The following is a 25,307-nucleotide window of genomic DNA, read 5'->3' as shown; positions in this document are numbered from 1 at the left end:
GAGCTGCTGTCTTGAACTCGGCTACTGCCACTGGCACTCAGCCAGAGTTGAAAATATTTCAAATGAGATATTAAAGCTGGATAATTAAAAATGCCATAATTTTTTTGCAAGAGTTAGAAATGTTAATTTGATGTCCTGGATACTTCCCAGCTTGTGTAATTGCAGCCCTGCTCTGACTCTCCCTAGCAATCGCAAGCCAGGTGGAGCGTTTCTCTCCTTTGGTGAAGTGCTGGTGCTGTGTGCTGTTAAATACTTGTCAGGTTTCCTTCCAGAAGAGCTGAAGAGCTTATCTTTGGTGGACCTGTTTTGTTGTTTCCTGTCTTGCAATGAAAAGGCAATCCAAAGTTTTGTTTTTCAAAAAAAAAAAAAAAAAAAAAAAAAAACCCACTGAATGGGAGGTTGTCATCGAGATAGTTAGAAAACCAGGTTAATAAGAAGAAAAGAAAGAAAGAAAGAAAAAAGCAAGCTTCAGCATTTATTGAGACAGAACACGTAATACAAAAATAAGTTGTGTAAGATTAAGTGATTAAGCTGCATGACCAAATTTTCTCTGCTGTCAAATGCCATGCTTTGACAAATACTTTCTAGTTACTTTGAAACAGTTTGTGGATACTGATTTCAGTGGTGTGTTAGTCATTGCCTTCTAACTTGGACAAACTTCTACTTGCCTACCAGTAACTGAAGTAAATACACACTGTATAGGTTCAGAATCAACATTTTTAGAGGAGAATGATTTCCTCTTTTTTATGGCCTGGTTGTTATTTTCTTTGGTGTCCTTCTAAGCAATATAATCAACATAATCTACTGCTTTTCATGTCTGTAACCATTGTTCTTATCCCTGTTTCAGCAGTCAGGCACATTGGTTAGGGAAATGACTTAGCTGAGCCAACAAAGAGAACGGCAAAAGTAAGGATAAAACAAGATTTTGCTAACTCCATGTTCTGTGCACAGCCCAACAGGTGTTTAATGAAATCTGGTCAGCCAAAATATATTTTCAGCTTTATTTTATCATTAAGTTGCCTCTCCAGTCACTTTTGGATGCAAAAAAGGATGCACCCTTTTCCTTGGTTTTACTGAAGGGTAAAATTCCGCACAAGTCTTACCTGAGCACTTACCTGGATGTTGGCTGAAAGAATAACCTTAATTCTGTGGATAAAGGCCAACACTGTGATATCATGGTTCATGAAAGGGTTGTATCTTTTATGTAGTATTCTTTACGTATCCAGCTACCCATGCTCGTGGTGTTTTTAGATGGTTTGTATTTAGAGTGTAGGAACGACAGGAACCATCTTCACATTGTTGTGGTAGTGCGAGTCAAGGCATGCTGCAGAAGGACCTCACAGACCTTTCACTGCATCCTTGCCTCATGCCTGTGCCTCAACCGGTGATGGGAAGGTTGGTTACAGATCTGATCAAAGCCTCAAGAATGCTGAACCTTTATTGTTTGCTTGTGAACTAAGTGTGTTATGTGAATTAATTGTATTTTGCACGAGAATAGCCTGGACTAGATCTCCGTGCATGCTGTCCTTTAGGAGTCCTTTAAAATGAGATGACTGACTGACTTGTTTTAGACACATAAGAAAAATGATGAACTAACTTTATCAGAAGAGTAGGAAAAATGACTTGAATTTATTAATCTGGCAAAAATGAAGATTTTTTTCCATCAAAGTATGATGTGCCATTTCCCTCTGGAGCTCTGTCAACAATCTTCAAGTTAAGAAAACAAAACTCTCAAGTGACTTTTTCAAATGTAAGTGAATTGAGGTTGCCATTTATAAAGTTAGGCTTAGAGAGAGTTAAGGAGAGCAGTTCCAGCCTGTTTGCTGAATAACTTGTCTAACTTACCTTGTTTCAAAAAGGCTGTGGATCGATGGCTCACTGGCTTGTGTAGCATAAGCTTCTCCTCCTCTCCGGCATCGCATCCTGGGCAGCGCAGCTCAGGACTTTGGAAATGAGCCCGTACCATCTGCTCGAGGGAGAGCAGCAAAGGCAGCCCCCCCTCTGATTAGGGTTCTAGCCTCTTACGTAGAGACGAGGAAAATATCAGCTGCTTTTGCCCTAAGGCTGATCCTCTGCCTTGTTTTTGTTGGGATTCATGTCTGAGGATGTTTTGCAACATGACAGCACCTATAAAACCAAGCAGCTGTTTTGTTTGCAAGGCCCTGAGTGTGGGACAAGCTGAGCACTCTCCAAAAGCAGCAGGAGCATCAGTTCAGAAGCTTTCACGTATTAAAAATACCATAGCCTTTGCCTAGGGTTACTCAAGAGCTGTTTTCATATGTACATATTTGCAAGTACCTGCAGTGGTATAAGCAACTACGTAAGTTTGCATACAGTCAAGTTATTCTTTAACATGAGATAACCATGATCTCTGGCTTCACTCAAAAATATAACTATTCTATTTTTGAAAACCTGTAGTATATCTGTACTGGTTTACAAAAATTGCTTTTATGAGCAAAGTGTGATTGTATATCTGTCCTAATACAGCTGAATTGTATGAAGATCCAAAAGAATCTAGTTCCTTTAGCCACTTAGCTCACACTTCGTGTCTTAAAATGTGTGACTGCTTCTATTTTAAAATGATAAAGAACTTTTTGATATTGTTAACAAATACGTTAATATTCAGAACTATTTAATGTGTTTTAAAGACCTTATTTATTAATTTATGGCAGTTAATTTGTGGCACATTGTCAGAGGTGAACTGGGAAGAAATGCAGCAGTTGATGTCAGAACAGGGGGATTTACCATTAATAGTGTTTCTGTGGATCAAGTAAAAAGAAACATTTTTGGTCATTCTTAGTGTGTTTGTTTGTTTTAATATATATTTTCTCTGTTGTTCCAATGGAATGGCCTAGTCCCACTCCACTGACATCAGTGGAGGGGCTTACCCCTCCTGTCTGTTGTCATATTGATAAGACCAAATTTAGAAACTTTTGTTAAACTTATATTAGTGGGGTTGTCTGTCTGATATAGGAGTAGGCGTGTATGCATTTTTCCCATCTTCTCGAAGGAAATTGCTTCTTTAGTTGCTAAACAGTAGGAGAACTAAAGACGCTTGCTAGACTCTCCAAATACCTGAAGCAAACTGCTTGCTGAAATATCTGAAATTTCTTACCTGTTTTCTTGTGACAGTTTCCTCCATTGATTATAAACATTTTGGGAAAACAGGCAAGATGTCATTTGGGATTTTAAGAAGCAGCTATTAGGAAGGCCATCCAGTGACTTTTGCTGCATTTCCCCCCCCCCCCAGTTATTCGTCTCTGTGCCCGGGTGTTAAAGGACCGCTCAGTCGAAAGGGAGCTGCCGCAGCTGCCTCTGCCCCGTGTGCTGTGCTGCTTTTCGCGCTCAGGCTCTCGTGGGCTTCCACGTGTTGTTGTTCTCTTGTAGGGCACCATGTTCCTTGTCTTTATTTTCTTAAGTGCATCCTAGGTTATTTCGAGAGGGGAAAAAAAATTGCTATTTGACAAAACGGTAGCCTATCAGTTAGAAAATATTCTTTTAAAGGAAACTCCCCAAAGCCTTAGTAACCTTGCAGAAAGTGAGTCCAGTTCAGGTCCCTAAATTTTCCAGTTTTTGGAGCTGATTGTGGATGTGGATTCTTTCGGAAATATTTGAATGCCTTTCAGGGTAGGCTAGAGCCAGTCACAGTTTTTAAATCTGTAATTCTTAAGCTGTTATCATGGTTTGGAGAGACTTGGGTAGTGATTATTGGCTGTTTGGATTTGGTGATTGAAAGGAAAAATACTCTCCGAAATTCTTCTGTGTTTTTAAGAAGAGTTTTTTAGTGCAGTGTAGGTTATACTTTGTCATTTTTCCAAAACTTAGGGAGATTATTGCCTTTGTGCAGCAGGCTTGTGCGAATGCTCCAGGTTAAACTTGTTGTCAGATTTGGGGCCAGGAGGGCATTCCTCTCTCCAAGTCACGCTGGCAGGGCCGGGTTTGTTTGCCCTTCTTACCCCATATTACAGAGGTCTGCTGCTTATGATCCGGAGGGTGTTTTATTTAATATATATCCTGCAATCTCAGAGGCGTTGGGTATGGCGGGGGTGGTTGATCTCTGCTGTTCGCTCCCTGCCCACACTGCCGTTGCAGCTTTTTGGGGCTCTGGGAGGCGCCTGGTGCAGGTTGCAGGTGGTCGGGGGTGCTGCGGGGGCCGGGCGCTGCGGCGGGCGCGCTCGGCCCCGGCGGGCGCCCGGCGCGCTCCCGCGCTCCCGCCTCCCCGAGGGGAGCCGCCGGCGGCCTCTCTGCTTCCATCCGGAACGGGGGTGTTTGCCCTGAGTGTTCTGTTCGGTTCAAAGTTACCGCCGCCAGTTCAAGAAAATGCTAAAATTATACGTGTGTGTATATGTATATATATACAAGTATATACATATAGTCAGAGAAACTCAACAGTGTACACTGGAGAAGAAAAACAGTTTACATGAGGTTCCTTAATTCAGTGGACACTGATCCAGGTGCTGAATCCTGGAATTAAAATTAAAGAGGATTGACGTTTTAATGATTTGGGGTAATTAAATCACTGGAATGTCTTATTAAGAAATGTAGTTTGGTCCTTGTGTTTGGGCATATCTTTACTTCTACGTCAACTACTTTATCGAACTTGAATTTTATGATTAGTGAGTGAAGTTACTAGACCTGCACCAACACCTGTGATTAGGGTGAATACTCATAATATCCCTTTCTGACATTAAGGGGGGAAAAATAAGTTGTTCATATGAGCAATGAAAGCTGTTGCGTAGTGCAGAACGGTTCTTTCCATCATATGTGCCACGGGGTGTTGCATGCTCCAGGTTTTCCTTTCTTCTCCGAACCGCTACGTGTGATGCGGAATTGGAAATACGAATGTGGAATCAGCAGTGGTGGATCCGTGGCATGTGGCAGCTTCATGTGATCATGCATGATCTGAAGCAAAGGAAACATCTTGTGGGTTGCTGGTCCAAAGAATACCTAACTTGAAACATAAAACCTGTTTTTTTTTTTTTTTCCCCTTGTGAATGTTCTAAAATCTAAAATTAGAAAAATAAGCTTCTTTAGTTTGCTTTTTTTTTTTTTCCTTCAGTATTCAAGGTTTTATCTCAACACTATCATTAGAGGTAGTTGAGTCAATTCAGACCAGAAGGAAGCCATCCACATGAGCCTTCCTTCTTCCTCATGACATTGCTATGACTTAACATTGGAGAAGACAGCTAGGCAGTTGCTTGAGTGCAGCACGCATGTGACACTTCCTAAAGACAAAGATCAAGCCCTTTGGTGTGAATGAAAATGATCCTTCACTGGACTTGCAGATTTTTCTTTTCGATTATTTGGAGACCTTTTAAACAAGATCTTTCTTTCTCTTTTTTTTTTTTTTTTTTTTTTAATTTATTTTATTTTGGCATTATAGAGATAATCCTTTCTAAACTTTTTCTATATTTTGCAAATATGAAAGAAAGAGCTTTCAATACTTGAGGTCAGGTAGCTTTGTCTGAATTAACATAGATGTGCCTAAGTGTTCTTTTAACATTACATGGCAACATTTTTAATGTATATGTTGCAAATGCACTTAGAACCTACTCAGATAGAGTAAGTCTCAGAAGAGTCACCTTAATTAATTTTTTTTTGTAGCCAAATTTTTGATATCTCTGAAAACAGATATTTTTCTTTTTAGATTTTCAGCATTGAATATGTATCTTGGAGCACTATTTTGCCTGTGAAATGCCCTTTTCTTTCTGAATAGGAAATAAAATTAAGCTTATATGCAGGCTTTTATCAACCAATAGAACAGCTTATACACCACAGACATTCTGATAAATTTTTCTCTATTGCTTAATGTTTTGGCTGTTACAAAAATATACGTTTAAAAAAAGTTTTTTGTGTCATATATATTGAAGATTCAACTACATTGCAACAAAAAGTCACTTACCTTTTGCTATTGTCTTCATATTGCAGTATGCCAGGGTTTGGATCCCTGATCCAGAGGAGGTCTGGAAATCAGCAGAACTTCTCAAAGATTATAAACCTGGAGATAAAGTTCTCCAGCTTCGACTTGAAGAGGGCAAGGTAGGTCAACACATTATTTGCAAGCTGATTGTTCTTGGTCGTGCTGAAACCTGGTTTGTCTAACACAAAAAGCTGTGTTGTCAAAATATCTCTGTATTTATGTAAGTGCAGTTATTCTTGCCCACAGACTTTGAGTACTATTTTTGTGTGTGATAAAATTTTCTGTTTTTTTTGCAAAAATCCATTTAATCTGATTTTTAAATGTACTATTCTTTATTGCTTTTATCCTGCTGCTCCTTGTGTTTAGCTGGATCATCTTTTTTTTGTTTATGCTGCTAAATCTGTAACCCTGGTTTGATATCCCAGTGGGCTGCTAGGACAATAGTGTTGCAGAAAAAGAACTGTGACTTTTAATTCAAGCATAACCATCACAAGATTAGTAAAGATAAAAAGGAGCAAGGATTAAGAATATTCTGAAAATGATATTGCATACTATGTAAAGAAATGATGACATCTTTACATCAAAAAGTTAAATCCTTGCGGCGAAGGCATGATAACTTTTATTTATGCCATTGAAATGATTTTTTAATTTCAGTATGTAATGATGGTGATCACTTAGATCTTCATAGATGGAAAATGAAGATATACTGTATTAGGTCTCTTTTTTCTTTTTTTTTCCTTTTTATTTCTTTACTTCTTATCAGTGAGCCGCTTAGATGCTGCTTTTATGCAGTGGTATACATAGTAATGAGGTAGAAATTAACAGATTACATATAGAAATGGTTTCTAAATAAAATATTTTACTTGAATAATTTCAGTCTTTGAATCTGTCACAACCCTTATAGTGCAAGCTGAGTACAACCTTTATAATCTGACAAGATTAATTTTCCCCATGCATGTTCCAGGATATATGGTGATGTTACACACTTGGATATTACATATAGTACAACAGGGCTGTTTGGCAGTTGAATCATACTGTTCTGAGACAAGAAAATATCAGCTAAATGGAAGTATTGTTAGGTCTATGAACAGATGCAAACAAAACATCTAAGTATAAATAACTTTATAGCTGCGTTAATTTCCATTTATTTTTAGGCATTTTTTCATTTTATACGTTCTTAGTGTTCTGCCAACATTCTCATATCTTCATATGAAGCTCACTAAATTGATTGAACTTTGTTCTGCTCAAGAAGAAAATAACATGAAAGATATATATATGATATAACATATTTCAGTTTATTTTAAAATAATTTTTGGTAGCCAAAACAAGAGATTTGTTTAAGTAATGTTTTTAATAAGATGATATCCCTTTGTTTCTACATTGCATATAGAAAATGCTTTGGGGAAAAATTTTAATGATGTTTTTGGGGAAAGCAGTGCTAAGTCAAAACACTTGTTGACTTAAACGTTGTATTGTGGTTTTTGTGTCTTAGGAATATATTCTTCACTGAGGAAGAATAGTCAGAGAGGCTGAATGAGAAAGCCTACAAAACTGAGTTCTTTCAACATATGTTTCCATTTATTTTTCAGGATTTAGAATATTGCCTAGATCCGAAGACCAAGGAACTCCCTCCCTTGCGAAATCCTGACATACTTGTTGGTGAAAATGACCTCACAGCACTTAGTTATCTCCATGAACCTGCTGTTTTACACAACCTCAAAGTTCGATTTATAGACTCTAAACTAATTTATACCTATTGTGGTAAGTACTGTCTTTTTATCCCATAGAGTATAATCTTCATAGAGAATGCCATAGATGACAAGAAAAAAAAGTTGATTATTGGTATGTGTGCTTTTAACTTAAGTATCTTAATGACATGGCACATTGGGGTATTCTTGTAAAAGGCCCTGTGTTTGTGGTCATCAATTGCATTGAACAGACTTGAAAGTATTACAGTTCAGAGAAAAGTGACTTTGCTTTATGTCCTCTAGCTTCCCAAAGAAGTCTATTTATAAAATGGGTATTCAGCAATCTTAGCTTGCTGATGGTTGGTCCCTTCAACATGCTCAGCTGAGTGTTAGCCGGAGGAGAGCTTCACATGGTGCAAATGTAGGAGCTTAGCTTCTCTGATGGATTTATTACTTCCCACCTATGATTACCTACCTCTGTATTGAGATCCTGTATCTCTGTACAGAAGATACCAATTTATTTTACTTTTTCTGTTTTCCATTCAGTAGAACTATAGGAGCGAATATACAATAGTGTGTGAGGCAGGGCTTGTCCATTCACAATTATGAACAATGCTGGTTTTAAAAATGCCATTTAACCAGCAGTAGAGGTTATGCAAAGCTATAATTGCCTGTGATATTTTCAGCTGGCCAAAATGGGAGGAAATTACTGATCATTTCATCATAGTTTAAAAATTGCAGCTGAGTGGTCTATTTTAAGGAAACATAGTGAGACAGTTTAGGCTTAAAATTTAGATTTCATGCTTCTAGGCTCTTTGTGCATTTTTTTTTTTTAAAAAAAAATCTTAGTGTTTAGTCAAAACACATGGTTAACCTTTATATAACCTTTCAATATAAAATATCTTTGTTGATTTTTAAATATTCCTTTGGTTTATCTATACTTTGGATATTGTGCTAGTGCAGAAGAAACAAAATTTAACTCATTAGTGGATTTTTTACATAAGCTGAGTAAAAGTAAAACAAAATATGATGATGGAAAACAGATATTGAACATTCCCTTCCGATAACTTTTGGATTAAAACAAAGACACATTCTCCTGTTGCATGTAATCAAATTATTTTTCTGTACTCCTTGTAGCCCAGGTAATAACAACAGAAAATATATTTCAAGATTTCTTTCTAAATATACAATTTTAACTTTTTCAATTTAGACTGTCTCTAGTCAGACTTTTGTAGGACAGTTTCAGTTCTTGATATGGCATCCCGGCATATACCTGGCCTTCCTGATATCATCATATATTAGATTTAGTTATTAGACTTAGTTATTAGATTTGCTGCTTATATTTTCATTGCACTTTGCACTGCTTTGCAAAATCTAGGTTAGATTGTCACGAGGCTGGGGAACTCATCATGTTTCAGGATGGCCCCTGGCAGATATCAGCTGATCATGGTTGCAGATATCTGAAGTAAGACTTTGTGTTTTGTTGCTGAAAGCCCTGTCATGTCCTGTCCTGTTCTGGTCTGCCTACAGAGCATGCCAAGAATCAGCTTTTTCTCTGTCCAGGTTGCTGTTGTAGCTGCACCTATGGCGATGGATATGGAGGGTGAGGGCAACCAGCATGTTAAACATGAAGTGATGAGCAGACTGCAGGCACTAATAATGCACCACCACCTTTGCTCAGCCTGGTGATTCCTAATCTGTGGATGCCCAGCAGAGTGCACCTACTCCGTAGTCCTGCTCTCTGTGTCCAGACCACAGGGGACTTGGTCAAACTTTGCTTCCCTCTGCTTGTAGCCAGCCTTCTTCACCCTAGGCGTGAGAGTGATTCACACCCACATCTCATCCTGTCATGTCTCATCCTGTCATGCAGTCAGAGTGTGACTAAAGGCACAAAGTAATTTAGGTCAGAAGGAACCTCTGGAGGTCTTTAGTCCAGCTCCCTGCTCAGAACTGGTCTAGCTAGATCAGATTATGCACGAATTTGTCCAGTCTAATTTTGAGCATTTCTGTGAGTGGAGATACCACGGGCTTTCTGAGCAGCCGTTGCTAAAGGTGCATGTTTTCATCCCAGAGCAGGGAATTCTTCTCAGTTCTACAAGTTTAGATACCATCTATATTTCTGTCCCTAATGCCTCCATGACAAAGCTTGTGATGGGGGAACTTTCTGTAAAAGAGCATGTGTGTAGCTAGAGTCTCATGGTCTCAACTTGTAAATGGCTCTCAGTCTGTACTGACATTAGTGGTACGGTGTCTGTTAGTACAACGATAACCATCCCATAAGACAGCCTTATGTTTGATTTGCTTACAAATGCGGATTGTGTAGCATCGTTTAAGAGGTTTTCAAAAGGAATGTGTTGTCTGCTAGTTTTGTTTTGCTGCGTTTTCGAAAACTTGTTGTTTTCATGGTTTTCCTAGTGCTTTTGTTGATGGTTTGGCTGATTTTATGCAGCCAAATGGCTGGAAGGCCTTTAACTGTTTCTGGAGTTCAGTGATTTGTCAGAGAGTCTGGGATTGTTGAGTTTGACAAGCCTCTCTGCTTCCAAACAAGACTCAAATGAGAATTCTCAGAAATGCATGCTAGATTTATTAGAAACGTGTGGATTAAGTAGTTTGGAGTTCCAGGTGGTGAAAGCACAGGTGAGTGAAGTTTAATACTAATGGTTGAACTGAGGAATACATTATGGTGAGGATATATTAGCTTGGGGTATAGGCATATATACCTTATGTTATAAGTAAATTAAGTAACTGTGGTATGTTGGCTTTTAGGAACCTAATCCTTTGGCTGTGGACATATATTTTTCAAATCACACTATCAGTTTTCATCCAAAGTGTTTTGTTACTTCCTCTCCACCAAAGCTTGTTGCCTTAGAGCTCTGCCCGTGGATGGAATTGTATGTGCCGCCTTAATCTACTTCAGACAACAGTGGCTAGTTCATATACCTGGTGAAGGTGATTTAAATTAACCCAATTGATTTAGCCTGAAGGAGATTAAGAAAAGCTTTCATCCACCAAGAAAATTATAGGAAACGTTATTCTCAACCAGTAGAAGTAAATAGGGGATGGAAGCATGTCCACAGCCTTAGAAATTAAGTCAACTGTTCTGCCTGTATAGTAATATGTCAAAAGAATATTAAATTCTTCAAAATTTCACTTTGAGGTCATCTGAATTCTTAAAGAGAAGAACTCCTGATTTCCTAATTTCAATTCAGCCTTTCACCTGAATCCTGGGGTGATTTCACAGTTCTATTTTACTGCTGAGAATGTGAAATGAGGAATTAATGAAGTAAGTTGAAAGGTTACAAAGGAAAATTTGAATGTTTACATGAAAAAACTATTGTGGCTAAAATCAAAACTCAGTGAATATTGCTGTTTAGTTCAGATGTATAAAATACTACCTGTTATGCAAGAGGGCAAGCTTTAATTTAAATTAACAAATTATTTATTTTAATATTCAGCTTGTCTGCAGATTCTTCAGGATCTTCATGATGAAAGAATTGGTGCTTCTTATTTCGGGTGTACATAAGAATAGCCAAAAGAGTAACTAAGGAGTTCAGTTTAATGTAATTCTGTAAAATAAAAACACACATGAATCTAATTTGAGAAGGGCCATGATATTTCTTATGAAAAATCCAATGTGATTTAGTAGGAATAAAAATTTAATATAAATTATTCTGAATTATGTCCCTGTGAGATAGATTGATTTAAATGTACAATAGAAAACATATAATTCCTAATTTATATCTTTTGGATATTTCTGGATGATAATTATTTGCTTGTTGATTTTAAAAATCGCTACTGAAGTTAAGTGATTTAATATGCTGGACACTTGTCATGGGGCTGCTTATTTGCAGTTTAAGGAATTATGCTTGCCAAAACAGCCAAAAGCACAAGGGAATTGTCTGAAATTTTGCACTTTTAATGTCTCTTTGATTAGACTCGCCAGACTCAGAGGCTTTAAGAGAGTCTGTGCATCATAGTGATCAGTGGCGAAGGCACACTTTTCTCTGATGGGTTGTGGTGTGCTTGCTTTGGTAATAAGCTATGCTGCACAGAGGCACTGAAAACACTCAGGTGGTACAGAAAGTACCACTGAATAAGCACAGAGCTCTGATGGAGCTAATCAGTCCAGCTTCTCAGCACTGCTCTGTATAAGGTGTGTGCAGTCACAACTCCCTTGGGATATCTGGTATAGAAAATGCTGCTTTGATCCAGATCCTTTAAGCAAACACCAGAATGTAAGCCTTTTAATTTCTTCTCTTGTGAAGCCATTAAAATGCCTTGGATTAAGAACAGATAAAAATTTCATTTTGTTTCGCAATGGTACTTTATTGATGGAATTAGGAATTGGAACATGGTTCTTGTTCAGCGCTCAGAGGGGCCTATCCCCGAGGAGATGTGGGTGTCCATGCTACTGAAGTATGTTGAAGAGAAATAAGAGAGTAAGCATTTTTTCTGTGTATTTCTATATACTGGCAAATCCCCAAGGACCCTCAGGATCCAAAGGTGCTTCTCAGTGTTTGTTTCATGCCAGGTAATTTCCCTTAATTCCTATTGGTAGCAGCACAGGAGCCTTGGGATACCATCTTCTCTATTACATAGGGCTATGCTCTGCTGTCCTTCGCAGCAGCGGGAGGAAGGTACAAGGGGTCTGGTGCCAATTTATGAAGGTGTCTTAGATCCCTGGATTATACCTGCCATCTCCAAGAGACAGTGAAAGCTTGCAGTGAGGTGAACATACGTGCATTGCTGCCCCAAAAACAAGTAAGCAGCTGAGCTTCCTGTGCCACTCTGAAGTGTTAGTGAGACCTGGGTTTGTCCCCAGGTTTTTCACTGTAGAACTAGTTGTGCTGTAGCTGTATTGCGGTTTGCATGGGTCCATTTGGTTTTACAGAACAGGCGACCATGCTGTGGACATGTCCTGGCGCTGTCCTCTGGAAAGTATTGCCAATGTGCATTCGTCCTAGTTTGTATCCCCTCTGGCAATCCAGACTAATTTCATTATCCCACCTAGTTTTATTATTGCACCCAGTCCTCATCCTTCATATCTACTGTTCCATCTTTGTACTTCAGTCTAATTGAGGGTATTAGCATGAATTTGTGGCAGATCAGCCTGGGATGACTGGTTTGGTGACTCTCCCAGGCTGGCTGCTCTGTTCTCTGCAGCGCTGGTGGTGGTTACCTGTGCTGTGCTGGGATGCAACTTGCCGCTGTGCAGGAGCAGGTCTGCGCACCGTGGGCCCGGTCAAAGGTGTGCAACCTTTCCCAAGCAGGCATGGGAAAGTGTTGGTTCAGCTGCCCCAGTCTAACCCACTGCTGACTGTCTCGAAAATCCCAGATTGCTTATTTTTCAGTGCATCTGATGGTCACTGGAATGTTCTTTGAAGAAAACTTTACCTTTATATATACTTACTCATAATTTCAAAGTACAGATGTTCAAAACTGAAACTCAAACCGTTCCATAACTTTGCTAGTACTGAGGTCCTTTATTCCTCCCTCCCTGCCTGCTTTATTTTTTGGCTCATCATTAAAGCATTTGAACTTGGCATAATTTTTTACAGACACTTTTGACTTGCATCCCTGAGTCATTTCAGTGAAGTCATGGCTGATGGAAAAACACTGAGTCTAGCTAGATAGGTGTGTCTAGACATGTAACTTGCAATACATTTGTGGAAATAGATCAGTGTCTCTCAGATCTTTTCTTGAAAGGTATTCTGTTGTTTAATGTTTTTGCTATCATGTTTGCTTCATTTATAAATGCATGATGGGATTTAAAACTGGGACGATATTCACAGCAGCAGAGCCACATTATAGGTGCTTTCACTTCCCTTCTCTGCTTTTGCATGGAAAATTTCCTAAATATAAATGAAAACACTGGAATCTGCGCAGACCAGCTGCACTCAGGAAGCGTGTGTGTGGGTGGTGAATTTGAGGAAATGTATTGAGGGCTATGGAAATGTTTTCAGTGCGAGTTCATCAGTGACTGGTTAGTTCGAGAAGTGTTTATACTATGCTTGCTGCAGTCATCATACAGCCCCTTGCACCTATGCTGTCACTTTCAGATGCTGAAATATATATGTAAGAAGAAAATCAATTTATTTGATGGCCACAGTTAAAATTGATTTCCTCCTGCCCCCCCCCAAAAAAAAAAATCACATTGTCAAAGCAAGGAGGATTTGCCATGTCAGGAGAGCACAGGTTGCCTGACACAGCTGGGGCTCATGTGGCAGTGGTCAATGTTTTCACCTCTACAGGGAGCAAATAAGTGTTCCCTACCCATCGCAAATGCAGCAGAAGAGCAGGCTATTAGTTGCCTTTGTTCAAACCCTCCGGTGGCAGAGCAATCCTCTTTTCTCACGTAAAAGAAAGTTGGACGAAAAGCATCTGAAATCTCACTTTGCAGATAGGAAAGATGTGCTGAGTAAGGCTATGTCTTCCTGTGAAACAGGAGGGAACTAGAGGGAGTCTGTGTGGGGAGGGCAGAAGGATGCAATAAGTTTGGAAATGTTGTAGTGAAGAGTGCTGTAAAGAAAGGCAGATATGTATTAAATTGGGATGGAAAATTTGGAAGATGGGAGATGAGGGTTTTACGATGCCTTTTGGAAGTGTAAATACTTCATTAGTTTATATGGCTATGTACCTCTGTGTCAGTCCTGTGAAAGATGTCTACATTTATTTTTTGGTCCCTTGTAAGAGGTCACTGTTCAGCCCTCCTTTGAGCAGGATGTTGGACTACGTGATCTCCAGAGTTACCTTTGAATCTAAATTCTAAACCATGATCGTATGATGATTTGTAATGAAAAGGTATAGTGAAAATGTTAGTCCTGGCCACAGCATGGTTAACATACTTAATCAAACTGACAGTCAGCAAAATCTTGTGGTAGTTACAATTTTCAAATCCAAGTAGCCATAAAGTAGAATATGGGGAAACACAGTGCCCATTTATCAGTTTACTGCACTGAGCTGGCTGTGTTTCAAGCAGATGCACTCTAAATCCGGTTATATTTTTTCGTGCCTGCCAGCTTGAGAAAAGAGAGAGGAAGAGATGAAGTAAAAAGTTGTCCCTGGTATGTTTCCTATAATAAGGTACAAGTAAACTCTTCTTACACTTTTTGTATGCATTTTTGAGGTCAGGCTAAGTATCTGTTGAAGTCAATGTCAGGTCCATATTCTACTACAGTTAGTGTTTTTAGAAAGAGCAAAAGATAGTTGTTGTTAAAACCATTTTTGTTTTGTTTTAAGACAAGTGTTAATAACATCCTTTGTTTCATTTGCTTTGTAGGTATTGTCTTAGTGGCCATAAATCCTTATGAACAACTGCCTATCTATGGCGAAGATATCATCAATGCCTACAGTGGCCAAAATATGGGGGATATGGATCCGCATATCTTTGCAGTGGCTGAAGAAGCGTATAAACAGATGGCCAGGTTTGTAGGACGCGTGAGGCTTGTATTCCTTGTTTTTCTAAAAAGAACAAGATGAAAAATTTCCGACCAGCTGACTTTTATTTATAACTTTTGAAATATTTTTCCGTATCTGTCTTATCCAGTGTATCAGTAAATTTCACAAGAGGATAAGCAGCCTCAAAGTAGCAAACACTGTAACATAATGAACACCGTAAAGACTATGTCTGCCGACAGGTAACAGAAAAGACCTCATTTATTCTTCAAAATTTAAGTCTAAAATTAGTCCAATCCTATAGAGATAGGATTATGTATTTTTAATTTGATTGGCAAAATATGGACATACTTCCTAACCATCAATGACTTTTTAAAGAGAAAAATATGAGTTTCTTAACTATGTCATATTTATATTAGATACTGACAAAAGAAAACAATTACATAGCTTGTGAATGTTCTTACTGTTACAGTCTCCTACTCATACCAGTAAAGAAAGAGCAATGTGATTTGCCCTTGACTGTTACTGAGTAGAATTATGAGAGAAGAAAGAACTGATTGCCTAGAGAGTGCTTGAAGACAGAACAGATACCCATGATTACAGTTCTCTGAGGACACTGCAAGGACTGCACAGGAAATATTTGGTTTTTTAACATTGCATAAAAATGAACTCATCACCCAGGGAAAGTGGTTATTAGAACCTGTTCTTCCCCTTCACTCCAAGAGCATGCCAGTCAGAGACTTCTGAAACATTTTCTTTTTGGGATTAGTCTTCAGGTTTGGTCATTGGGACTGGTCTTTGGTTAACAAAATGGTTCCTAGTGTCCTCACTGTTTAGCTGGAAGTTGCTGATACAGTTTTCCTTGGTAGCAGTACACCCCATGTCAAGTGAGTCAGGAAAAAGACTGATCTCTGAATTAATTGTGGTGGCCTGCAGCTGTACTGCAGGAGAGGGAGGCAAAAGGAAGATGGTTTGAAAATAATAAAGTATTCATCTTTGAAATTAGCTATCTGTTCATTTAAGAATTCATATGAGAGTAAAATAAATGAATAAAATGCTCCATACCCACATAGTAGATCATTTCAAAATAACAATGCAATATTTCTTGATTTAGGGTAGTTGCAGAACAGCCACTGTTTCAAAAATACTCTACACCTGCATATTGTATAGTAGATGCTGAGTCTTTCCTTTAGTTGCCTTCTGCTAAGTAAAAGACAAAGTTTAGTATGAGACTGTAAAGGTAAAACAGTATATCATGACAGTGCATTGTGGCTTCTTTAGTTTAGATCACTGTTGTTTTATTTATTAATCAAGTCCTATTAATCAAGTCCTATTAATCAAGTCCTTCTAACTACTCTATGAAATAAGAATTTATTGGCCCACTTTTACACCTGAGGCACAGCGACCTGCTGTTCTGTGTTGGTGAGGAATGTAATTCAGGTTCCCAGAAACTTTGTTCTTAGTATTAACCAGCATAAGTAGGAGGCAGGAGGAGGATCTCCTGGCACGGGTTGTTTTGACTGCTGTTTGAAATAGGCTGACCTCTTGCCTGAGTTGAAGTTTCCCAGAGCTGGATTGCCTGTGTTCTGTTCACTTGCTAGCTGAAACGTGTGCATGGGAGCTAGCTGTCGGCCACAATCTGCATTTGCTCCTGTTTGCTCCCTGTGACAGCAGAGGAGCACTTGGAGGGCTGTGATTTTGACTAGACTTTCTGCTGTGTTTTTTCCTTTTTGCGTTAACTACCTCCTCTTCAACTCTAGGTGCTTCTTCCAGCAATTCTACTTTCGTGAATAGTTAAAAAGAAACTTCTACTACTCTTATTTGTAAAACAAATGATGAGAAATTAAGGAAGCTTAGAAATGATCTTTAATAATCCTTAGCCTTAATAAATTATGTGTTATAAACAATTTGTTACTCTTTTATGAATAGATGACAGTATTTTCATATGTACAGAATGAAATCTGAGCGCACAATGAAAACTAACACCGTTCTTCAACACTGAAGTAACAATTTCATTGTTCATTTACATTCCTAATGCTTATTTTCTTTTCTCTCTGTCTCTAATTTTGTGGATATTTTTCTTAAGAATTTTTTTCTGGCGTTCAGGCTTACTGGTTCTGTTTATTGAATTATATCTTCTGATCCTGTTCCCAATTCCTTAGATGGCTTTTCTTCTCTTTAACATCAGTGATACTTTCTGTGTTCTGGATGAGTCACCTTTTACTCCTGAACTGTAAAATTAAAAGAAGATGTGCAGATTTACAGTTCTGTAGTTGGTTATTTAAAAAGGAAAATCAGATTACATCTGAGACTATTTCATTGCAGCTTTGATAATTGCATTAAATATTCAGAAAGTAGTTATAGCAATAATCTCATCAAGTATAGGCGTATTAGTAGATTTATTTTTCTATTGTCTCTAATCTTTCCTAACTCCATGTTTAAGTGATCTGGAATAATTAGTCATGATGTTGCTATCCATAAAGCTTTAGTGGGCACCTGTAAGTACTTACTCCTTATGTCTTCTTGGTATTTTGTATTATAATGATTTAGAATTTGTTCTTATCAGCTTCATTACTGTCCCTGCTGTAGCTGAGAAACTCCTTTCTGATGTTTAGTCATAACTAAATGATTTCTCTGGTCATCTTTAGCCGGTGCTCCATGACAGCAGTCGGGAGAACTGGTAACTGTAAATTTTATGTATTTCTATCGTGTCTTCGGAACCTCCAGTGTGGAAATTCTGACTGGTAGAATTAGCTCAAGCACAGAGCTCACGTCTGGCTTCTGGAGGAAAAGTGACGTTCAACAACTGCTTGACATCATGCTAGTGTAAAAAAGTAAAGCTACCTTTTGCACATGAATCCTGCTGCGTAAAGAGAGCCCAGTTTGGGGGTATTTATGACCTGTGGACTGTTGTGCACATTTAGGATTCTGTTACTTCATATTTTCCACGGGAGTCTGTTGACAGTTTTCAGTGGAGGATTAGCAAAAGGAATATAGCTCTTCTTTGCTGACAATTGACAATCAAATAATGGGTTGTTATTTGCTCAGTAGCTTACTGTCTTTTTCAGCTCAAGAAAGTGTGCACATCAACTCTTTAGGGCTACTCTCGTGTTGGTCTTTTCTCTCTGTCTGTCTCCGTCTCTCATCTATAGCTTTGTGCCTTTTTCCTCTCTCTCTCTCTCTCCCCTCCTCTCTCTTTCTCTCTCTCTCTCCTCTATAGTTTCTCTGCACAGACTAACAGCTTCATTTCTCCCACCTTTCCTTTGCTTTGCTCAAAATAAGTGAAAATAAGCAATGAACTACTTATCACATTAAAATTGTATTAGACTTAGGATTATACCCCAAATCCTTATACTTAGAGATAATTTCACTGGGATGGGTGGCATGATTGTCCAGACTGCATGTAGAAAGATTTCAGGTGCCTATCTCTTTTTCCCATCCAAGCAGGGAGATGATTGATCGGCTGGTGTGACACCACAGAAGGAAGCAGGATCTCTCTGATGGGCTCTTCTCTGAGGGCCTGAAAGAAGAGAAAGAGTACAGAGCTCCCCTTCTGCCTTTAATGTTTCATGCCTCGTATTTTGAGGGCTGCTGTGGCTCTGTAAAAACAATTTTAACACAATTATGTTTTTGGGAAGGGCTGGGACCTCAATTCAGATGTCCCTATCTTCTCACAGATACATAATCTGCCAGATTTCAAGGAGCTGAAGTCATTCTGCATTCTCACGAGTGAGCAGATCCCAGCCTCTGAAAGGTGGTGGGAAATACGTGAACAAAATATTTCTCAGGGTCCACCAGAGCCCGGTCCCTGAGCAGTTACATTAAAATATAATGGGATAGCACTGTGGATTATTTGAGACTGTTCTTAAGACTCCATGTGAATAGTTCTTACTCTTCTGTAAGACTTAGCCAAACAGAATCACAGAATCACAGAATGGGCAAGGTTGCCAGGGACCTCTGGAGATCATCTAGTCCAACCTCCCTGCTCAAGCAGGGTCACCTAGAGCATGTTAGACAGGGTTGCATCCAGGCGGGCTTTGAGTATCTCCAGAGAAGGAGACTCCACAGCCTCTCTGGGCAACCTGTTTGAGTGTATATTATTAAGTTTATATGAGACACAGTGGACTTGCCTTTGTCCCTGAGCCTTGTATTTCAGTTTCTGTTCATTCATTTTGGATTGTATGTAGCCAGGGTGTGGATGTGTGTATGTATCTTTCATATATAACTTAGTTCCTTTGAGCAGACTTCAACAGGTTTGGGACAACATTTAAGGAAGATGAGCACTTTAAAAGGAAATAAATTATTATTGAAGCACTAGGTTTTTCTGGTTTTATTTTTTTAACCTCAGATATATAAATGACAATGTTATGATTTTGGTGTTTTTGTGTATTGAACTTTTCAAACTGCAGTGCAAACTGCTATTAAAAGTCAGCATTTGCAAATTGTTAACAACAAAAAAGGTTAGGCTTCACAGTTACCTCTCTGTGGTAACTATGAAAACAGACACATAGCATCAGTTGGCAGATTCTTATTTTCTTTCAGAAGTATTACAGCTTCAGTAGGAATCATAACCATCAGCTCGTACTGCCTTCCTTTCTTTGTAATGATCAGTAGAAACTCTATTTTTAACTGTATGGTTTGCGATAAGAGGAAATATTGATGATTATACTCTCAAAATTGTTAAGGAGGATTGTGTTTATATGTGAGACTTATGATTATCAATTTCCCAACATTATTAGAGAATAAAGTTCTAACATATACATGGGATCACTTCTGCTGTATAGTAAGAATCTATTGAGATAATTAAGATAATCTGTATTTTTATCAACACTTAGGTCTGTTTTTTCCATTTTTATTGTGGTTGATGACAGGTACAGCAGGCCAATGTCCAATGCTTGGACAAAGCATGATGATTCATTCAATGTTAGTGTGCATCTTTTTCATTAAATTATTTTTAATAAGCAGGTACTGCCTCCCTGTTTTGTCAGATTTGTGGCATGTGTCTTGTGGCTCTCAACTGTTAAAAAAAAAAAAAAAAAAAAAAGATATTTTTTACATCACTTTCCTTTCTTTTTTTAAAAAAAAAAGTTGGTGAAGTGTTGAGTAGGTGTTTTGAAAGCACCTTGACTGACAGTGTGCAGTCATCCCAGGCATCCCAAGATGATGTCCTTGTGTAAAAATGCACATTTGATCAGCTGCTACTTTGCCTCCCAGCATTTCATAAATGAATATGCTGTTCTCTTCTGCCAAAAGTTGAGAGAGGGATGATTAACTACTTGTCATGAATCTCTATCTAGTTATGGAATAAGAGCCTACTGTGGTGGGCACTGTGCAAATATATAACAGCATTCTTTGACGTATGGCTTTTGAAATGAAGTACTTATCTTGGAAAGAGGTGGTTTTTTGGGGGCTATGTTGTTAAAATTAGAATGGAAAGGGAAATCATCCTTTCTGGAGAAAGCAGATGATTTTGAGAATAAGAAGAAACCATCCTACTTTGGATCTGCCTTTTTAATGATGTTATAAGAGAGCAGATATGGCAATCAAGTTGACATAACATCAAGATCTTGCTTGTTTAAGCAGTGATTATTTTTAGGCAGCCGGACGGTTAAGCCTGATCATAATGGAAAGCTAGAGTTCATGCGAGGTGTCTTGTTGGTAGCTAAGCAATAAGCTCTAGTAGACTATTGCAGGAATGACCTCTGGCTAATCCCTAGATAAATCAGTTTGTTAGTGCTGGCTCATCTTTGTGCTCCTCTCGAGTTAATCTGTCATGGTTTTGCAGCATGTGCTGACCTCAGTTTCCTCCATTTGTATGTGTCGAGAGACGTTACAGTCAATTCATTATCTTTTCACCTTTTGGCATTTTTACAGTCAAGAGCTGTGTTCCCTGGACACAATTAAAATGGCAAGTGGTAGGATTTGTTCATTTTAAAAAGGTACATCTGCTGATTTTGAGAATATTTGAGAGTGTTTATGCTGAGCTGATGTTGAACAGAACCATAGGATGCTTAAAAATGTGAGATGTTTTGGAGTGGCTGAGTTTGTAACTGAACCCACTCAAGAGAATTCGGTTATAATACTTACTTCATCTTTGTGACATTTTCTTAGAGTTCTTCACAAAGGAGATCAGTATCGTTATTTCCATTTTATACATTGAAACAGCTATGCAGAGTGGGAAAGCACCTTTTTCAAGTTCCCCAAGGTAGGCAGTGGCAAAAGCATGGCCTCTGTCTTTGAAGTCCTCATCCAGTATCTAATTATTTGATCGCGTCACCTTGATAAAGTAAGTGTGAGAGTAGACTAAGTGATTAATAGGATTGCAGTTGAACTGATTTCATGGTAACATTCTTCCTATGATTTGTTTTTGCTATACAAAGATTAACCCGATAAATTTTGCATGCTTCCAAATTTGCATGCCTCCATGTGCTGCAGCGTAAGGGAACGCTGTGCCGGTAACATACATTGCATAATAATATTTGCCTTTACAGAAGGCTTCAGGTTTTCCAAACACTTACAAATATTCACCAAAGTCTCTCCTGTATTGCCAGTATAACTATTCTCATTTTTATAAAAGAAAAATTAAGGCAGAGATGGTAAGCTGCAACCATTTCTGTGTCGCCCCAGAATTATTCCCAGCTTTGAGCTTCCAACCCCCAGTATGTCCTCCGAACATCCTCTTTTCTCCAGTGGCAAAAGAAGATGTCAGTGAGAAATGTTATTACAACCAAAGGTTTAAACAGTAGCTAAACAAGAAATGTATTTAGAAATGCACTAAAAGGACATGGTGTGTCTGAGTAATGTTTCATGCCTATTAAAATGATTAATTTTAGAAAAAATAAATGTACTGATTAGTCAGTACCAATTGTTATGACTCAAGTTGCAGCTGAATGTGAATTGTTAATGCACAGCTTCTGTGAAGACCAGGATGTTTCAAGTCAGAGCATGTTAGATTCAGATAGTCAAACTACGTTGATGGGTACAGAGTGTGCAGATGGATAAACCAGAAAATGTAGCTGCTTAGTTCTCCAGAAGAAGTGATGCTTATTTCTGGGGCATAGGCATAATAAGAGTGGGTTTATTTGCTGCTTTATTTCTGCATCACATGACTAGAGAATGCTTCAAAACACTTTAGTCTCTAATAAAAATCCTTAGCACTTACATAGCCCTTTGAACATTCTGGATGTTTTATAAAATTTAGCTTGTTAATCCACACAACAGGCCTTTGGGGGTGGAAAGGATTAATTACTGTGTCAGACTGCACCCTGTGGCGTATGCCAGTACGAGTGAATTCTCTAGGTTTCATCACTGCGGGTCCAGGCATGGTGTGACTCGGGTGACGGAGGAGTTGTGCCCAAGTGTGGGGAAGGTGGCTGTCAGCACAGACAGGAGGACTGAAAGAAGGAAACTATTTTAAAATGAGAGAAAAGGGAGGATAGGCTTAAGTATAGTGTTGATGCAGCATTTACCAGTGGGGACTGGTTGCAGGAGACATCTGCAGAGGATGGTGGCCTCCTAGGGAAAGGGTGCATCAGGCTGCGTAAAGAGAGTGGAAAGATGTTTGTTTTATGTGCGGTACAGGCAGCAATTGGAAAGTAAGTAGACAAAATGGGGCTACTTTTTTATATCAAGGAGGCCAGAGAGCCAAAGCCAGAGGGTAATAGAATTTAGAGCTGCAAAGAATTGTGCAGTTAAAATAGTTTGTTCAGAAGGGTAATGAAGGGCAAAATCCTGCCTCCTGCGATCAGTGGGATTGGTCACAGGAAGGCTGACCAAACCTGGGGTTGGCACATGTTCGAGTCTGTTGCTTTCTCGTTTGGTCTGAGAGCATTAGAAAATCACTTACTGAATTCTTATTTATTGAATAGTTAAATTACTTCTACTTAAAAAGCAAATCCTGGACTTGTAGAGTTGCCAGTTTTTATAATGGCATCTTAACAGATGCTGCGCATCCTGGGCTGAATTTCAAAGGCCTGCGCACTGCACAAATGCTGCTAAACATGTACGGCCTTGTTTGCAGCCCCAGCACCCCATGCTTGTGCAAAGGCAGAGCAGAATGCATTGCACCGAGTTGTATTAAACCTTCCTAAGCTGGTGGATTTTATGGTTCCTTTTTATTTCAGGATACGTACAAAAAGCAATTTTCATCTTTTGAAAAATAAAATAAGGCACCACACAGAACTGGAAGATGATTGAGTGGGCAGTGAACGTGTGGCCTGGCAGGCTGGGGGACCCAGAGGGAGCAGGTGCTGGTGAGAGTGTGGAGTCATGAGCTCTGTATGACTGCACAGGTAAGAGGGGGTGAAAGATGCAGATCCAGATGCAGTTACAGTATCTGTGAGTAAAAGCTTGGAGAACAGCTTTTGGGGGAAGAGCAGTCTAGAAAGGGCTTCAGTCTGCAAGTAAAAGAACTCTTTCTGCCTGGGGTGTTACTCTCAATTCTCCTGAATAAATAGGGCTGCATTAAAATAATTCTTAATTGAAGGTAGTATCAATCTTAATTGAAACGGTGATAGAACACCTGAATATTGGCTAAATATTTGCACACAAAATAGGAACAAGATAAATGTAGGCCTTATAATTTCAATGAGGCACGCACATGTCACATAACTGACCTGTTTCACATAGGGTATAAATCCTATGTCTTACATTGTGGACATAGGGCAAAACTACCTTTATTCAGAATTTTCACATTAAGGTGTAAAATGCATTAGCTTTTTCCGAGCTACTGCTTGCAAACCTCTACTGGAAGGCTAATTTGGCTAAGGTTATCATGTTTCTGTCCAGAATTTCCTCTAGAGAAATACATGTATGTATGCCATGTGCGTGTGCACTCTGGATGTGCCCAGCAGCACAGTGAGAACTACAGGAAAGTAAAATCCTCGTACCTCTCGCAAACCGTGGTTCATGTTGAAAAAAGAAGAATCTGCTAGGAAAATATGGACCTATTTTAGTTCCAGTTTTGCAGCCACAGGTATTTAGGAAACATTCAATTCAGTATTTATTGAAGTCAGATCTACTTAGACTTCAGAAAAGGTGTGCAAAACCTTATCATTACATCTTATGCCACGGCTTTACTGTGCTGTTTTGCTGATAGCTTTTCCATGCTTTACTCTTTTCCTTGCGTTTGTCTACTGGGAATCTTCTATGTTGAAAACCCCTGGTCCTTTGATGATGGTAGTCCCTTTAGCCAGCCATGACTGGGCTGCTGGGAATAGTAAGTTCTTTCCTGGATTTCTTAGTAAGTTAAACCAGCTGCTTTCTGTGAAGGTCATAAAGCATTCAGTATTAGAGAGAACTCTTGATTTCATATTGATATCTGATGAGAGCTGATGGAGTTCTCAAGAACGGAGCTTAAAATCTTTTCTATGGGAAATTATTCCAAGGAGAGCTCTTAATTTAACAAATTTTTAATGAGGCCAGAAAACAGTTAGTGAAATACTTCCAGTCAGGACTTCTGAGTTGCTCATGTCAATAAAATCAGTCTTGTAGCTGCATTAAGTATCAATAGATTGTTTATCCTGTTAAAACTAGTTATCAGTTGAAAATACTGTGATTTTATTAGTTACAAATACGACACTACTGAATTCAAGAGATATTAAATTTATCTGCTTGACAGCATGCCTGTGAGTTAGCTAGGTGATCTAAAATTACTTCAGCATATATCAAATGGTAAAGAAAGCTATAACTCTGTTAATAGTGTTCCATAGTACTAGGAAACTTCAAAGTGATTTCATTTCCATTTCATTTAGGGTGTTTGGAAAAGGTGCAGTATTAGATCTCTTTCTATATTCCCATAACATTAATCACTACCTATATTAACCTATAATATTAACCTGTAACCTATAAGTTATTTTGGAACGCTGATGAAGCAGTTACAATGATATTTAGGACTTAGATGCTGCTTTTATTTTTCAGTGCATTGTGAAAACTTGTTTGATTTCATCATATCAACAAGGAAGTTATTTAGCATTACTTTCTGTGCTCCTGTGTTTGTTATAGCAGCCTCACAGGAGGAAGGTGTTCTTCAGTAAATCGATTTGTTAAGTCATCCTGTCAGATCAAAAGATGTGCGAATGTTTTGACTCTGGATACACTAGGTTATTTTGGTTGTAGGTGGTCACAAATATGCTACTGGGATGTTGAAAGGTTCATTGCAAAACATAGGATGCCTTCTTAGTTCAGAATTATGTTTGCATTGCTGGTGACATTTAATCATGTCAGCTGCACATATGTACTATTCTCTTTGCACAGTTTGAAATTCCATTTACCAATTGTGGAGTGTGAAAAAAACTCATCTAAGC

At 38.6% G+C, this 25,307-nt stretch overlaps 1 protein-coding gene across 1 annotated transcript in view; it reads left to right on the top strand.

Annotated features, from left to right (window-relative positions):
- The window catches only part of MYO5A (myosin VA), a 97,680-nt gene that overhangs the window by 7,488 nt on the left and 64,885 nt on the right, over window positions 1-25,307 (top strand). The window contains exons 2-4 of the mRNA XM_062584031.1: window positions 5,929-6,039; window positions 7,510-7,681; window positions 14,888-15,032. Of these exons, the coding sequence (XP_062440015.1) occupies window positions 5,929-6,039; window positions 7,510-7,681; window positions 14,888-15,032 (428 nt within the window). The remainder of the gene's footprint in view (window positions 1-5,928; window positions 6,040-7,509; window positions 7,682-14,887; window positions 15,033-25,307) is intronic.

Source organism: Rhea pennata, chromosome 10, assembly GCF_028389875.1.
Source record: "Rhea pennata isolate bPtePen1 chromosome 10, bPtePen1.pri, whole genome shotgun sequence".
In the NCBI taxonomy this organism is placed as follows: Eukaryota; Metazoa; Chordata; class Aves; order Rheiformes; family Rheidae; genus Rhea; species Rhea pennata.
The sequence above is the reverse complement of the archived record's forward strand: the minus strand, read 5'-3'. Positions and strand labels throughout refer to the sequence as shown.